The sequence below is a fragment of the Balaenoptera musculus genome, chromosome 12 (genome assembly GCF_009873245.2).
Source record: "Balaenoptera musculus isolate JJ_BM4_2016_0621 chromosome 12, mBalMus1.pri.v3, whole genome shotgun sequence".
NCBI classification, from domain to species: domain Eukaryota; kingdom Metazoa; phylum Chordata; class Mammalia; order Artiodactyla; family Balaenopteridae; genus Balaenoptera; species Balaenoptera musculus.
This window is the reverse complement of record NC_045796.1, coordinates 14,494,056-14,512,261: the sequence shown is the minus strand read 5'-3', so window position 1 is coordinate 14,512,261 and position 18,206 is coordinate 14,494,056. Positions and strand designations below refer to the sequence as shown.

The window sequence follows — 18,206 nt, the reverse complement described above, 5'->3', positions numbered from 1 at the left end:
GAAATTTCAGAACACTGAGACCTTTGGGAATTAGGACAATTTTCAATTCCTCAAGCCAACACTGGAAGCTAGAAAACAATGGAGGAAAAGCCTCAAAACTCTATAAAGAACTGACCAAGAATTCTATAAAGAGCCAAGCTATCAGTATGAGTAGTATCTGAGCATATGACTAGAACATTTTCAGACATGCAAAATATTGAAAAATATATCTAGCATGCATCCTTTCTTAGTAAGGATGTGCACTAAGAAAACAAGGAAGCAATACAGAGAAAGACTTGAAACTCAGGAAACAGAAGACCCAGCAGAAGGGAGAAGTGAAGGAAATTCTCAGAATGGTAGTAAAGGGAGATTGAAGAAGACAGCTGTGCAACAGGCTTGTGGGGCAACAGGTCTGTTCTAGGTCAGAATGACATGACTCAAAAGATGAATATATCCCCATGCTTCTGCTACTGTTACCTCTTTAACCCAAGGAGGGTAGGGATGGAATTAGCACTTTTTTAGTTGCTTTCCATTTATTCAACGAAATAATGAGTAATTTATTTTTATCTCTGGAATTTACATTGGTTATATTGGTCAATAGTCAGTAAAAGTGTTACTTGTGATCATACATATCCTAAATTTCACATTAGAAATTCAAGGCAAAGCACTCTTATGGCTGCTCAAATTCTGTTTGGGATTGGGTACATTATAAAACAAAAATAAAAAATAAAAATAAAAAAGGGTCCTTTCAAGTAGAAGCTATGACACGGAAGAATGATTTTCAATTTGGGAAAAATGAGGGATCTCTGTTAAAAAACAGATGAAATTAGGGTCCAGAAAGATACATATTCACATATAAATTTGCAAACTGTTTCGGATGGTCAGAGAGGGAGAGAGATCTAGATATCTCCTTCTATAGAGAAGTCTTTGAGGTGGTTTCTATTTCAGGTGATTCCCTATGGCCTACCCATAGAACCATTAGAGGTCTACTGAAATTAGGGTATGCAATTCTATTAAAGCACACATTTCCATAATTACTTAGTTTATGAAATGGGATGTTGTGTGTAACATCCTTCCCATTTCCTCCCTCCTCCCTGTTTCCACTGCCAGTACGATAGTTTGAATTCTCATTCCTTCTCCTCAGTGCAGTTATGTGAAGCCTCAGGATGGATACCCTGCTTCCTGACCCTGTGAGCTGTCATGTCAAGCAGCAGATGCAGGAGCTGGCACTGACACTTATCCTCACCCTCAAACATCCCTAGTGACTTTCCACTGCCAGTGGTCTCCAAGGTGAGTATAAGTACCCAAAAGTGTATAAGATGATCGATGAGAATGAAACACTATGTCTTTCCTTTATATACAACCACATGCATTTTTAATTTTCATTTGTGTGTATGCTTTATAACACAGTACCTACTTATAATTTATAAATAAGTAAATACACATATATTTGTGGTGTGTGCTTATTGTTTTAACCAATGAAGTGCGCAAGCAATAAAGTTGACCACTCGTTTGTAGAACAAAGTCCAAATTCTCTGACATTGAATAGGCTCTATAAGTTGCTTCAAATTTTCTCTTTGAACCCTACTTCCCCTCAATCACCTTTGCTCATTGTTAAGTTCAGCCAAACAGGATTACTTGCTTTTCTCCCAAAGTGCCCTGAATGGTCTAACATTTATGCCTTTGTTCTTGCTGTCCTCTTTACTAGAATACCTTTCTTCCCAGTCTCTTTGTGTCCAAACTTCTAAGTCCAGTTCGAATTTCTCTTTACAAAATTTTTCCCTAATCCTACCGCTGCTGAAGGTAATCTCCCATCTTCTAAACGTCCATAGTGCTTCATGTGTAATGCTACCAGGACGGTCTGACTCCCTGTCCAGTGTCATTGAGGTTCATGTCTAATCTCATTGTTAGGTGGCAAACACCTTCAGGTCAGCATCTGTCACTAACACCTTTTCCTCTCTCACATTTCCTGGTTACACACAGAAGTAAGTGACAGAGTCAATGTAATCTGATGTAAACCTGGTACTTAAAAACAAAATAGATGACAAACAAAAATGCTACAGTAGCCAATAATATTCCATAGAATATTTGGAATTTCATAGTAAATCAGTTCTACTCATTGCACTTGCTCTTATGGAAAAAGGCAGCTGTAAATACCTCTATTTGCTCTGCCACAGGCTGTTCAAACACATTTGCCAGTTTCTGCAGAATGATGTATTTGTGGTCAGCCAGGGATGTAAACAGCACCTTCAGATCATTCTAAGGAGGGAAACAACAGGAAAGCTTAACATGTGTAACAGGAAATTCAAAATGGTTGTAAATATAACACACATTCTTAGAAATAATATACAGGGGTAGGAATTTAATTGTTTCCAGAAGAAACAATATTATCTTATGGGAAAGTAAAAGGAACTGGTAACAATTTATACAAGTGCTAAAAAATTTACACAAGTGCTAGAATTTGTTATACAAAGCATTTCCAACACAACACAGATGGAGACGAAGTACACAGATAAAAAGCAATATTGGTCACCCGAATGTTCTTGTTATTTCTGTAATAAATGAGCACATTTAAACATTGCAGCAGAAATATTACACTAAGGACTTCTAGCTAGTAAAACAACCTGCAGGTGTTGTTGTGTTTGGGGGAAAAATATTATTCTTAAGAGTAATTATGATCCTTTTTTTCCTCTCTCCTCTCCTTCCCTCTCTCCCTCACTTCCTTCTTTCTCCTATTTTCAAAGAATTTGCACAAGCTTATAAAAAGCCATCCAGAAGTTTAGAAGATAAGCATTATTCACAATGACCAAAGACATATGAAAAGACAACACAAAAAGATCTTAGCTCAGCCTATTCATAAACATTACTCATATAAATGTCCAAATATACTTATATTGAGTTAACTTTGTACAGAAAGGAGATAACTATCAGAATTTTGATACTCAATTCTAAAAGGAATAATGAACTGGAACAAAACTTGAAGTATAACATTTTTAATTTTTCTCCTGAAATATCAACAGGTAAGCTCTATTTCTTATTAGTTAGAAACTTCTACGATGGGCTGGTTGCTCATCATAGGCTGAAGACTGACTTATCACGTTCTCTTCAGCGGGAGCTGATCGCATGTGTGTATGGTACCAAGATGCAAAAACTCTGACTGTCTCATGAGTAGAAGGATAATCACACCGAAGAAGAAAAAAAGTCTTTAAGGATATATGGCAGCATTATAACACAAAATACAAGGCTAAAGCAAAATAGTAGGTGAATTATGCAGTTTAAAAAGAAAAGAAGAAATAGAACTGAACATGAGATTTAGAGAAAAGCATACGCTCCTAAGAGGCAATAACTATCACTAACCAAAACCCAAACCAATCTGCAAGCCTAGTTGCAGACTAAATGAGAAATGATAAGAACAGCACTGGAAAAACGATGCCAGAAACAAGGGTTCTGCTTATGAGTTATGATAATGCTTGTGTCATTCAGCTGTGTTCAGGGTAAGGCCACGTGGGCCATTAGAACCATGATACATTTATCTGTTTATATGCATAAGAAAAGATGTTCCCATTCATTTGAACAGATTCAAAAGAAATAAAGTCCTTATTACCCACATGTATTTAGAAAAACATTAGTTCCGTTAATCTAAATGAGTAGATAAGTATAAATAACATGGGTTAGAAATGAAGAGGGTGTATGTATTTCCTGTATATCATCTTTACATTTTTAATAGCACATTTTCTATATTAATCATATTCTACTCCAGGTAATAGAGACCAGAGTTCACATTTCTAGAAGCTGCACTAATTACTAGAAGAGACTAGCCAAGGAGAAAGTAAAGCAGAGAATATGACTGATTTAAAAATTACTAAATAAAAGACTTTAAGAGGTGCTTATAACCATATGGATGTTGATATTTTCTTAAGAATGAAAATCCAAAGGCTTTAACCATTTCTTAATACCACACTTGTGATACAGCAGGGTATTTAAGGTATCTACATACTACTCACATAACAGACATCACAACTTTTTTCTTACAGTTACTGGAATTACTTGTAGGGCATAAAGAGGTGGGCTTCTAGCTGTTTGAGAAACAGGAAGTTTCAAGTTCTAAAATCATTTGTGTTGCCTTGCTCATTCAATAAGAAATTCTTTCATTTTTTACTTTTTAAATAACTTAAAATATTCAACTATAAAAATGTCTAGGAAATTTATTTGGGTTTAAGTCTATGAATAAAAGTTTTAAAAATACAGAATAGGTGATAATTAACTTGTGATTCCATGTAGATAACATACTTCTACATAACATCTACCCATTTTCCAGATTGTCTGTTGGGTATAGGATAACGTTAGCGTCTGGCAAAAGTTAATACTCAAAAGTTAACTGGAAAATGAAGGCTACCATTCCAATAAGCACTGAGCACTGATAGTATACCAGGCGCTCAGTGCAAAGTAAAATAAAATGGTTTGTGACTTGACTTTTAATTATATTAACATCGGAACTCCTTCTCTCAATTAAATTGGAGCACAGACATTTTGAAATGTCAGTTTTTGTTTGTGAGTTGGCCACCAACAAGTAGAAACTTGTTGGCAGAAGAAAAATAGAGAACATGATTGAAAGAGAATTTCAAGATTACTTGTTCTTCTCTTGATCCTCTACCCAAAATAAGTTCCAGAGTATTCATGTTTAGTTCAGTTTTTACTCTGACTGGCTATGATTACCAATAACAATTTAAAAGTACCAAAGACACTAGCATAGAGAACGCAATTTGAAAAAGGGAAACATGCCTCCTAGTGATACACCCATTTGCACTTTTAATCCACCTCAATTCATGGCCAATTGACTAGAATGCTATTAAAACTCAGTGTGTTATTTTATGCAAGAGGAATTTTAGAGTAATGAAACAAGTTTCCATAAGTTGCACAACAGTTTAGCTGATTTTAGACATAGTATGTACAGATGTACATGCAATCAGATCTTGCATTCAAGACAAAATACCCAAATAATCAACCCCAGGTTTTCTAACTGAAAGGGAAATGCTCTTTCCTCTCTGTGTACTACACAGCACAACAGATACAAATGCAAATATCCAATGCAGGTCATTCTTCTAAGCCACAGACTTGTGACTATTCACCAGAGTATTTTAATTCTACCCGATATCCTTGCCTAGCCAGTGATACTGCTAGCGACCCAGTCTTGCCCCTTGGTCCATGGCACTGCTCCCATCTGTCTTTTCTGTCAGCCAATGCCCCCCAGATGCTCACGTCAGAGTCCCTGGAGTTCCTCAGCAGTGCCCCTTTCTCTTGTTGCCCAGATCCAAACAGATGCTCCCCTATTGATTCTGCCTTCCAAATATATCTTGACTAGGTCTACTTTTCTCCAACTCCCTCGCCATCATCCTAACAATATAAAATATACAAACATTCTTTGAGTCAAATCCTGGCTCTAGTTCTCGATGGTTAAATAAACTTGGAGAAATAATTTAACTTTTCCATTGGTTTTAGATTCTATATCTATTATTATAAATACTACTATTAACTGCAGCAACAGTAACAAAACTTGCTGAGTGCTTACTATGTTTCAGACACTGTTTAAAGTATTTTAAACATTTTAACTCATTTTATCCTCACAAAGCCCTAAAAGGTAGTTACTGTGGGCATGATTTAATAGTTGAGGATACTTAGGTCAGAGAAGCAGCTAAGGTTATACAGCAGTAGGTGATAAAATCATAATATTATTATTATGTCAATAATACATGTGAAGATTTCTTGTGAATAGAGAAATGATACACAAATGTTTGTGATAATTTTAGTTTATAGTTTTAAGAATGTAAACTACTGGAAGGCAATGATAATCTGTCCCTCTAGACGAATATCTAGAAAATTCCACATTTCCTGGCTAGTGGTACGTTTATTTGACACTTTACAGTATTTTTTTGGAAATCAAAATTTTACATCAACCCCTTGGCCCTAATTACATGTATTACATGAATCTGTTTTATAAATCTTCTGTGTTTGCTACAAATAAAATTCAATTAGAATGTAAGTATTCCCAAAGGAAGCTTTTTATTACTTCTTGCATGTTTCTTTGGTCTAATGTTTTAAACTCCAGTTTTATCAACTGGAAATTATCATTACAATATGCCATATATATGAGCTTCACTGGTTGAATTTAAAGTTCTATTCAGCCCTAAGTTTGGTTGGCTGATTTTCTCAACCTTCCACTTCTAGGCGCATAAAACTTTGTTTTCTATTCCTTGAGTTCAACCCCCTTGTTTTTCTGTAATGTTCTTGCTCTTCGTACCTTTGAAAAAAAAGGTAGGTCTATATCATACCTCAATAAGATCCTGTTTATTGTTGAAGGTAGCAGGAAGATGGTGAAACATCTCGATAATGTCTTACCTGGAAATTTAGTATTTGCTGAAGTCTTTCCTTCATCTGATGACATCGTTGATTTACTACTGAGTCTAGCAAAGATAACCTGCCCAAAAGACAACCCAAAGTGTCTTCAATAACATCTCGGTTATCACCATTCTCTGGAAAGGCTTGGGAAAACAAGTTCTTGTTCTTATCCATTTCTTCAGACATTTCCTTAATATCTTTGGCAAGAGTCTGGGGTTGATAAGAAAGTGCATTTCAATGTTTAGATCCATGAATTCATATACAAATCGAGTCATTTCCTCATAGGAAGTCCACTATATCTCTCATGCTGCTCAGTGATAATTACATCTAAGGCAAGTTGGATCATTTCTTACACTTCTATAAATATTAGGCAAGTTACTGTTATTTTCCTCAGAAACTTTACATCATTTGCTAATACTAATATATAATATTTGGTGAAAAGATGAGCTTTCTAAAGTGCCATTTAGAAATTCATAATTATTATTTTTAGTCTGTGTTTCATATGTGGAAGCTTGCAATATACAACAGGGTTCCTACAGAGTTCTCAGTTTTTTCCACCTCCTACATACACAAGACAAAGAATAAAAATACAAAACATAAATACCTTTGACAGCTTTTTATATTTAGGCAATTCTTTTCTGCATTATGCTGCTTGGAAATACACCTCATTTGTCCCTTATTAGAACAGTTTTATGCTTGACCTTCTTTATACATAACATTCATTATCCAATGTCAGCATTTCAAGTGCCGTGTAATGTCATACCCTCACAGACATGGGCTGCCAAACCTACCTCTTGGTTAAAGAGGCAAGTTTCCGCCTCTGCTGGTAAAAGTGCTGTGGCAGCATATAAACGTTCCTCCACATCATCCAGCCAAGTAGAGGTAGCCGAGACCCCATCGTATAACTTCTGCTCCAAGTCAGTGTTCTGCCTCTTTGTCCCTCCACCCTGAGAAAAAAAGGAAGGAACAAAGGATTAATTACAGTGTTTTGAGGAATCAAAGAAAAATACCAGGATGAGATGCTGGGGTCCAGTGGCTCTGCCTTTCCGGGCTAATCACTAGCGCTGGGTCTCAACAGCTCACGCCCAGGGGTGGAGCAACCCGCTGGGATCCCAGATCCACAAGCAGACCAAGCGCACCACCCTACCTGGGCTGAAACCTCCTCCAAGGCCTGGTTCAATCCATCCAGCAAAGACGTCACTGCGGATTTATCCTGGGCCTGTCCGTCCCCTTTGTACAGTGGCATGCCAGACAGGAGCCGATTTGGCCTGCTGTAAAGCTGCAGGCAGACAGGAGAGTTTATTTAGGACCAGATGTACTCTATCCAGGTGTTCTCATTTAGAAATGAACACTGAAACAGATGCTGGAAAAACTGTGTTTATGGAAACCTCTGCTGGAGAAAAACAACCTTACAACACACCATGTCCAATAAACATGATGACCAGATTCAGCAATGGCAACGTTTCCCTGATGGACCAAGAAAAAAAGAAAGAGAGAAAAGAAAATAGTGGAAAAAACATGCCTGAATTCTTATCATAGCCTTCCTCTCAACTTAATCTTGGTTTTAGCACAACCCATGATGAAATAATTCAGCCGAAATACCAGAACTAGACTGATCCCTTGGCTTTCGTGATTCCTTTACTTCCCCCCTAAACTCTTTTAGGCAAACACAACGTCTCCCCAGTAAGGGCTATGATATGGCATAGCACTCAAACGTTTTAATGATGTTTCTGATCTCACTCAGTGTCCTGTAATTGTTTAGAATACCTCATGTTCCCCTTACTTTTCAGGCTGATTAACTCATTATCCTCTAAAAATGCCAGGCTCATTCCCCACTGTGGTTGCACTGCTCACCACCCAGCATCTCTTTATAATCCACTGCCTTAAATTCCACACCTCTTCTAGCCACTTTCCACTTTTTTTTTTTTACTTTCGTTTCCTTTTTAATTCCTGCTAATGGAGCCTCCCCAGCTGCTTAATTTTTCAGAAATGTCTAAAGTATTTCCTGAGTTGGGTTACAGGTTCCGAGGAGCAGGAGCCATATCTCATCCTGAGGCCAGGTGTTCTGCACAGAGATGCTAAATACAGTGGAAGTGAACAAAGAAACATTGCTCTGAAAGACTGATGCCTTTTGACCTAATGAACTTGAGGCAAAAAAAAAAAAAAAAAGTGCCTGTTTTTACACTTGAGATTAGTTAAGTATATCATCCAGGGTACAAAACTGTCAGTAAGGTAACATGAAAAAGGAGGGACTTTGGAGTTAAACAAACCTGCATCCCCATCTCAGTTCTGCCTCTTCTTAGTCACAAGACCCTGAGAAATTATCTAATCTCTCCAAGCCTTAGCTGACTGATCTACGAAGGGAGATAATGTCAACCTCACCACAGCATTGTTATGTGAACACCTAGAACACAAAATATGGTCCTAATAGATCATTCCCTTTCTTTTTGGAAACTCATAGCCAGACTACTTCTTCCTGTACTTTCCTCTCACCCCTCCACACCAAAGAGAAGAAAGTGCTGACAGGGCAGCTCTCCGAGATGAGAGCGGATATGGAGGAGACGTCCAGGTCAGCGATGCTGGATGGGTGACTCATGCAAGTGTTCAGGCGGAAAGGACAAGAGGCAGAATGAGGGGTCGGGCGTTTCACGAATGAAGAACAGTAAGTAAGCGTGGGGCGCGACTAGAAATATCCCAGGTTTATCTGACTTAGGATACTCAGAAAAGGCTGCGGTCCACCATTTAGGACTGTAAATACCCCTTATAGACAAAGGGAAATCCTATAACATGGATGGTGCTGTTCGGAAGTCCAGGAGATCTACATCAGAAATCAAGAACTCAAGTTACGAGTCTGAGGAATGTTTGATCAGGGGTGTGAAGAAGGGTTCATTCAAACACAGGTAGGAGGTCCATGCAAAAGGTATAAGGGCCCTGTGTGCCAGGGTGGAGTATGATTTTGAGACAACCGCCTCTGGAAAGGGAGGGCTTTCTATTCTCCAGGGCCAGAGCTGGTGATGTTCCTGTGGACAGTGGCAAAGAAGGCCCTGGCCAGGGAGCGAGAAAGTGTGAATGCCACAAGATGCTGTAAAAGGAGACAGAGACGAATGGCTCTGTACGACTTACGCACGGCTCTCAGCAGATGGGGGACAGGCTATGACCTTTAGACATCCCCCTTTCAGGTGATCCTGGCAAGGTGTACCTGCCCTACAGTGCCCGCTTTCTCAGCTCCTGCCTTTCCCTCCTCAGATGCTCTGTAATTATCGATACCCTTTCTCTTCTGGGGTCAGCCTCTCCCAGCTCCTAAGCTGGTCCGGAGCAGAGCAGTGAAAACAGCAGCTTCCCCAGATCCACAGTGAAGGTCTTAGAACTTGCTCTGATGATACCACCGGGGTGGGACGGCCAGACCAGGGCTGACCCAGGGCCGGGCTGGGCTTCCGTCTCCAGCATCCTGCTGGACCACAGCCGTGCTGAGCATCACAGGATTCCCTGACTAGCTCTTAAGGGGTGAATCCCTCGGACTCTTTGCTGTTCTCAGGCTTCTGCTTAGGGTGAACGCATAGCTATCATCTATCTGGAACCTTCGGTTGCTCTATTTAATTCCACTGGATTTGGCTTGCTTGTTGGAACCAAGTCCAACATCACAAGTACCCACCCATCTTGGGAACCAGCGTGCAGATGGGCCAGTGACCACCATAACTGACCCCTGAATTCCCCTCCCTTTAGCCCCACTGAGGTCCCAGTGTGTTTCCCAGTAAGATCTTCTGAAACGATTAAATACTGGAAGTAGCAATAGAAAATAAGATAACTTGATAACTTACTGACAAATTTGTAGCTTTTTTTTTTGGCCTGGATGTGTATATCCTTAATTTGCATCCTTAATTTTCAAAGTTGTGGGAAAAATGGGGGGGCCCATTTGAAATTTAATGGTTCACGCTAATGAGTCATCAGATATTAATCTTCTCTGAGGAAAACAGTATCTAGAAGTCAACTAAATTTCCACATATAAATATATAATTACAAAGGGATATGTGAAACAGGCTTGTTAAGAAGAGCGTAGGATGAGTAATTTGTTTTATGTCTTATTTTGGAATTGATAATGAAATACAGGTTGTTGCACGGTTATATTCATTCCCATAGCATAAGCTGTACATCTTTTATATTAGTTAATGTGTAAAAGCAAAATGTTCGATACCACTTGCTCTTGCTCCTGTTGCAGAACATTCTGAAGCAGTTTCTGCTTGGTACTAAATTCTTGATGGAGGTTTTCCCATTTCATTCTCATCTGGTCTTCAGCAGGTGACTTCTCCCTTTCCATCCCCAACTCCTGGGATAACACATCAGGTTTTTCGCTATTAGAAGAATAAATAATCTAAGTTTACAATGTGTGTAAAAAGGCAATAAGTTCTAGGTCATTTATTATGTGTACTAGATCTGGCTTCTAAAATTGGAACCAGATTATTTCAGTCATTAGCTTATACTTTATAAATTAAAATAGAAAACTTGAGACTAAGAGTAAAGCGAGTATATTCTTACTCATATAATTGAACCATGAGCACAATAATTAAAAAAATACACTGAAAATAGCTCAGCATTAAAGATAAAAATAATTGTAACTTTTAGAACCAGAAAGTAGACGATAAGACTTGTATCCTGGGCTTCCCTGGTGGCGCAGTGGTTGAGAATCCGCCTGCCAATGCAGGGGACACGGGTTCGAGCCCTGGTCTGGGAAGATCCCACGTGCCGCGGAGCAACTGGGCCCGTGAGCCACAACTACTGAGCCTGAGCGTCTGGAGCCTCTGCTCCGCAACAAGAGAGGCCGCGATAGTGAGAGGCCCGTGCACCGCGATGAAGAGTGGCCCCCGCTCGCCGCAACTGGAGAAAGCCTCACACAGAAACGAAGACCCAACACGGCCAAAAATAATAAAAAAAAAAAATTAAAAAAAAAAAAAGAAAGACTTGTATCCTTTGACAAATAGCCCACAAACTAATTCAAAAGCCCTAAAAATGCTGCCTAGTCTACTGAGAGTTTTCACCCTGAGTCCAAGGAAAATACCACAGGACAGGTTTCAGGACAGGGAATAGGAGTACAGAATGTGGAAGGGTCATCCTTAAAGAGAGGCATAAGGTAGCATCTGAGACTATGGCTCTGCGGGTGAGACAGATCTGGGCTCCCTGTTCCAGCACGTTAGATTTGTGACTTTGAGGTAGTCACTTCACTTCTCAGAGCCTCAATTTCCTCATCTTTATTTTTTAAATTTTTTATCCTTTTGGCTGTGCCGTGCGGCATGTGGGATCTTAGTTCACCGACCAGGGATCGAACCCCCGCCCCCCTGCATTAGAAGCGTAGAGTCTTAACCATTGGATCGCCAGGGAAGTCCAACCTTCTCATCTTTAAAACGAAGATAGTACCTATCTTGCAGAAGTATGAGAATTAAATTTAGAGAAGATATGCATAATGCCTATGACCCTATCTGGTAAAAAACAGCCACTCAATCAATGGGGCCTAATGATAATGGTAACGGCAATGATAAGAATCTGGGGGACCCAAGTTCCAATAGGTCCTAGTTTGTCAGGGGTTTTGAAGTCCTAACTAGAACCATGTCAGCCGAAAACCGTACTAGATAGCCATTACTATTACTTTGATGGAAACTTTTGCTCAAGTGAAGAAAAAAAAATAACCAGTTCATTGGCAGAATAATACTATATACTACCCCAAAGCCAATTCTTTTCAGAATGAGTATTGAATACAATATAGTTTCTTTAGGTAGGTCTGTTGAAGTAAACCTTAAAAAATTATCTATAAGGCTATGATGCAGGACTTCTACTTCTAGGATATAAGAGAATCTTTCTCACCTGCACACTTAAAGACATGTAAGAGGTTAAGTTCAACAATGCTAGTAATAGCAAAAAACCAAAAAAAATGGCAACAATATAAAGGCCCATCAATAAGAAAATGGGTAAGTTGTTATTGTTACAAGTTAAAATACTGTTAAGCAGTTAAAACGAAAAAACTAGATCTATATGTATCAACGTGGATTGATCTAAAAAAGTAATGCTGAGTGAAAAAATATCAAAATAAAATTGATACCTCTAATTTTGTTTGTTATATTAGTCTCTGGATTTTTCTGCCTTTTTTTTTTTTTCCCTTTGGCCTCATCCCACGGCTTGTGGGATCTTAGTTCCCTGACCAGGGATCAAACCTGGGCCCTCGGCAGTGAGAGTGCAGAGTCCTAACCACTGGACTGCCAAGGAATTCCCTAAGGATTTTTCTGCTTTTTAAAAAGCATTTTAAATAAAAAACAAGTTTTAAAATTCTTCTGAAATTAAAGTTCTTTATTGTGCTGTTTTTTGGGGTGGTGGACTGCAGTGCATCACTTTTAATTCATTTATGTTTGCATAACAATTTAGTATAAAACCTGGGGATATTTGGGAATTCCCTGGCGGTCCAGTGGTTAGGACTCCGCTTTCAGTGCAAAGGGCTTGGGTGCAATCCCTGGTCAGGGAACTAAGATCCCGCAAGCTGTGTGGCCAAAAAAGGAAAAAAAAAAAACCTCCCGGGGATATTTAATATCTATGTATTCTTATGTTTAAGCATTGACACATATATAATGCCACCAGCAAATTAGTCTTAAATAAGAACACAGCCTTTCGTTTCCCATAGAAAATATTCTTCTTTTCCTTTGATATTTATATCAATTAATTTCCAGTTGAGTTTCCTTAGTGATCTTGGAAGGACTCCTCCATCAATTCTCCCGTACGCCACATAGTACTTATTCTTTATTTATGAAATTTGTGGCCATGAAGCAAACCATGCCCATCCCACAGGGATTTTCTGACATAAACCAATTCACACTTGATAGTCTTAGAAAATCAGCTAATATGTTGAAGGCTAAATATATAAAGTTTTTCCCTAGCAATGTTCTTCTGTTCTTTTAAAGATATATACATATATTTTTCTTTTGACTTCTGGATATTGTTTAATTTATGGCTGTTTGTTTGCTTGGTATATTTACCTAAAGGCTTGAAAGGCATGGCTGCTCTGTCATCAACTAGATTTAAAGGAGATTTTTCTAAAGATTTTGTACAAAAATTAAAGAATTTATAAGTATTTGGAGTAAATGTTCTACAGAAAGCCAGTACTGCACTGCAAATTTCTCTTTAAAATATTTTTATATTTGAACGAGGAATTTATAGCTGTTTGTCTTTCATTTGGCTCCTTTCCAAAGCTAAAGGCCAAGGAAAGAAAAGAAAATCATGGCAAGAAAGTTGCAGAATATTCCTACGGCTGCTTTTCGTGACTCTACATACGATGAGGAGGCAATGTGTGGATGGGTTCTTGGTAAAAACAGAGTTTGGCAAAAATATTCAGAAAACTATGAGGGATGAATAAACATCTTAGAAGAACTGGAAAAAGAAAAGAAAATGCAAAGTGAAGGCAAGTCTCTACTCAGAGTCGAAATAGCGTTCCTCGTTTTAGATTTATACAGACACATGTTTATGGCCTTATCAGCACTTTTAAGCCTGAGGACAACAGGGACTTTTAAAACCCCATTATATTTTAACACAATTTGTACAGTATTAGGGTTATTTTAATGGAATTCCTGACCGTAGATGTTATAATAGTATTCATTCCTATTCTTTTAAATTGATATTTATTAGTTGTATCAATATTTTTACTGCTTTTTGTTTTGTTTTTCTTTCCTTGAATATCTTCCTGTTTCTTATATGTATATACATATATAGTCAACACGCATGTTATACGTCAGCAACTTTATGTCAAACTGAATAAACTTAAAAAAAAGAAAAAAGGAAAAGAAAAATCTCCAAATCTACCCTTGCCAAAGTTACTTTTGATCATCCACATCTACTCTGGTTCTTACTCATACATATACTATACATTCAATTTTATATCACATTTTTTACTTAGGACCACATATACATTTTCTGATATTGTTACATAGTTTTTTGTTAAGATTATATAGGTATAAAATTTTTCTTAGGCCTTTTTTTTTTTTTTTTATTAATGGGCATTTCTGTCTTTTTAATTATTTGGTATTATAAATAATATCAAAAGTCATCTTTATACCATGTATTTCCTCCAAACAAACGTTCAGAAATGAAAACATTGGAGGCCATGGAGTTAAAGCTCTTTGACACATGATGGTTGTCAAAGGATGCTGCTGAATTTCAACTGTTAGCATTGCATGAACACAGAGGTTTCGCTGAAACTTTTTTTTTTCTAACGTTTTAGATTTTAAAGATACTTCTCCTATATATCCTTTCAGTTGACATCCACAATGTTCACAGCACAGCCCTTCTGTGATGATGGTAGTCAATTATTATTCTAATTCTATTGATAAGCAAACAAGGTCTCAGAGTTGAGTTACTTTTCCATGGTGACAAATACAGAACGGGAATAAAACCCAGACCTGCCTCAAAATACAGGGACACTTCCACTCTTCTTCAGTTTATTTTCCTTCCTACTTTTTAAACCAGAATCTTCAACCTGAAAATTCTCCACTTTCCTTAATTTTTCTTCAACACTTTACTTTCCTGTGTAAAAGACTTTCAGTCTCTACTCCAAACCAGGACTCAAAGCTCAATGACTTTATATACAGAAACTGTAGAAACAGATCATCAAGAAAACTCAAGATACTTAGAAGGCACGTACATTTATTTTTCAGAATGATATTAGGGGAAGATTAGCTCTGGTAGGGAAAATGTTTTGCAGTTAGATATAATTATTCAGTCAGAAACATCATGAATCTAATTTTATAATGCATTTCTTATTTGATTTTAAAAATGAACTTAGCATCTTCTATAGACAGAAATGCTAAGCGTAGTGGAAAGAGGGCAAGCAAGTTAGCCATTATAATTACTAGCTATACTCATGCTACACAACGAAATGTTCAAAATGCAAGTAAATTTAACATCATAAAGTGAAAACAAAATGATTAAATTTTTGCAGATGTTCAAAATAAAATTTTGAGTGAGATGTTTACATTTCTTCAAATGTCAGGAAAACAGTGACAAGAAGAGAATGGTAAGCTGTCATCAGAGAAATGTAAATCAAAACCACAATTAGGTATCACCTCACACCTGTCAGAATGGCTATCATCAAAAAGACCACAAATAACAAATGTTGGCAAAGATGTGAAGAAAAGGGAACTGTTGTACACTGTTGGTGGGAATGTAAATTGGTGCAGTCACTGTGGAAAACAGTATGGAGGTTCCTCAAAAAACTAAAAATAAAACTGCCATAAGATCCAGCAATTCCACTCCTGGGTATATATTTGAAGAAAATAAAAACTCTAATTTGAAAAGATACATGCACCCCAATGTTCATGGCAGCATTATTCACAGTAGCCAAGATATGGAAGCAACCTAAGTGTCCATCAACAGATGAATGGATAAAGAAGATGTGGTACATATATACAATGGAATATTACTCAGCCATAAAAAAGAATGAAAAATTTTCCACTTGCAACAACATGGATAGACTTGGAGGGTATTATGCTTAGTGAAATAAGTCAGACAGAGAAAGACAAATACTGTATGATATCACTTAAACATGGAATCTAAAAAAATAAAACAAACTAGTGAATTAAAAAAAAAAAGAATGAAAGAAACCTACCCAACACCACCAGAGGTCTCTGCAGCTGAGTGTTGGGTTAGAATTTCCTCTCCAAGACTGGCTACTGACTGGAGGAGGCTCTTCTGCTCTGCTAATTCCTGTTCCAACTCCTGCTCAAGGAAAAGGACAAATAAAAACATCTTTGTTACTTTACGATTATTGTCTACAATCACAGCTCTATGTCTAGAAAATTCTCAGAGAACTTTGGTAGTAAGTTTTTAAGTTTGCACATTACATAAAAGGTGTGGTTTAGGTAACTGTTCAGACATGTCTCCAAGTCTTCTGTAGCTTTCTTTGGCTTTGATAAAAGATAATCTCTGAATAATCTTGAAAAAAAAAAAAAATCAATGAGAAAAGAAAATTTTGCTGGGCAATGGTGCCCTCAAGTGGTACAAAATGCACTTTCACTTTTCAAAAATTGATACTGCCTTGTTCTAACTGAAAGAGATCCTTGAGAGCAACAGCTCTCTTCAATTTCCCACTCACTTGATAAATTGGATCATCAATGGACTCAGTTTTACTTTTTCATTATTTATAATAAATGTCTCTACTGTTTGATAAAATATTTTAATATGCCCTATCCATAAAGTTAAGATATCAATGAGCAATCCTTCTCAAAGCTCATTTGTTTCACCTGGCAGTAATCTGCAATCCTATTTTGTGATGGTATCTACTTGAGAGCTGAAAGCAAATTTCATTTCTTTTAAAAACATGTAACTCAGACATTTACCAATTCTCAGAGGCCTTTCTGAGGTTTTCATTATTTATAATAGAGGCAAGACTAGAAATAGAGGGCAGATTATAACTGAGTAACACTGTTTTAAAACTAAGCACAAGCTTTTCTTAGAGAACTGACTTTAAAATGACCAATCATTCCAGTGGTCACAAGTAAGTACATGGAAAGGAAACAGCCAGGTCCTGCTTCTGTCCAAAGAGAAGATAAAGGGGCATTCTATCTTTAGTACAGAAGGAACTTGTCCTTCTAAAACATTTCTCCCAACGTGTCTGTTTGGTCTATCTGCAGGCGAGAAGGTCAGGAAGTGCGTTACTTTTTGTTGCTGGAGGCTGCTCTGTCGCTGTTGGGTCCACGCGGTCCGAGCTTGAGCCAGCCATTCCTGAACGCCGGGGCTCTGAGTGGCAGCCAGGTCAGCATCGCTCTCCTCCTTCTCCTGGGCTGTCCCCTGCTTTAAACGAGGCAGAAATCAAGAGTCATACCACCCACTGGAAGACCTTAACCAAAACAGGGTGACGGCTCCTTTTTAGTGTGGTCTGAATAATGGTACCAAAGTGGCTCCATTTGGACATGAGACCACATTAAAAAAAAAGGTAACACAAAACCCACCGAATTTATGGCATTTGCAGGAGGGAGAACAATAAATAGATGATTATACTCAAAAATACTTGAGGGGGAAAAACTGTCCTTTAGAGGCTAGGATTTTTAGCTGACTGATGTGGTCACCACATATTATTCTGGAATTTTTTCCATGAGAATATAACTCTAGATCTTATTTCCTTTACTGTCACCACCAGGACTAGACTCCACTGCCATCTGTTGCCACTCTGGCTTTGACAAAGTATGGCTAAAGGAGAAAGCCAACGTAATTACTTATTACCCGGGCAGGAGTTTATTCTTCCTGCTAGACTATCCTGACGGAATTTAACAGGCCCTAAAATACGGTGTATCAGAATGGAACTAGTTCTGAATGAGTGCCTTTCTACTCCCATATATTTATATGTCAAAGGATAAATTACACCATTTCGGTATGACTCATTTACTAAATACATATCAGCACCCACTGTGTGTCAGGCACTGTTTTGGGCATTGGGTGGTATTCAGCTCAGAAGCCAGACAAGGGCCCTGCTGGGGAGACAGACAATAAACAAACAAGATAAACTGGGATGGTGATAAGAGCTACAAAGAATGTGAAACTAGATAATGGGATGGAAAGTGAAGGGGAAGGGTTTCTTAGGCTGGGCAGGAAGGCGTCTTCAGAGCTGACAACGTGTGTGGAGTGCTGGCAAAGATTAGGGGAGGGGCCTCCAGGCCTAGGGAACCGCTGGAGCAAAGGCTGTAGGGGAAAGAAACTTAGCATCTCGGAAAGAGCAGAGACAGGGCAAGCATGGCTGGAGCAAGGGGAGGGGCCGGGGCAGGCGCAGAGAAAGGGAACATTCTTTAGGCTGCTTGCACGGAAGAGTC

The 18,206-nt window shown here is 38.2% G+C and overlaps 1 protein-coding gene across 12 annotated transcripts in view; it reads right to left on the bottom strand.

Moving 5' to 3' along the window:
- SYNE1 (spectrin repeat containing nuclear envelope protein 1) overlaps positions 1 to 18,206 on the bottom strand; it is a 454,100-nt gene that overhangs the window by 122,725 nt on the left and 313,169 nt on the right. For 9 of the 12 annotated variants that reach the window (XM_036871084.1, XM_036871085.1, XM_036871083.1 and 6 more), the window contains 7 exons: positions 17,059 to 17,193; positions 16,010 to 16,119; positions 10,568 to 10,724; positions 7,523 to 7,654; positions 7,167 to 7,322; positions 6,376 to 6,585; positions 2,137 to 2,238 (listed from right to left, as the gene is read on the bottom strand). In XM_036871084.1, the coding sequence (XP_036726979.1) occupies positions 2,137 to 2,238; positions 6,376 to 6,585; positions 7,167 to 7,322; positions 7,523 to 7,654; positions 10,568 to 10,724; positions 16,010 to 16,119; positions 17,059 to 17,193 (1,002 nt within the window). The remainder of the gene's footprint in view (positions 1 to 2,136; positions 2,239 to 6,375; positions 6,586 to 7,166; positions 7,323 to 7,522; positions 7,655 to 10,567; positions 10,725 to 16,009; positions 16,120 to 17,058; positions 17,194 to 18,206) is intronic. The other 3 variants (XM_036871074.1, XM_036871076.1, XM_036871081.1) reach the window with 1 other exon arrangement.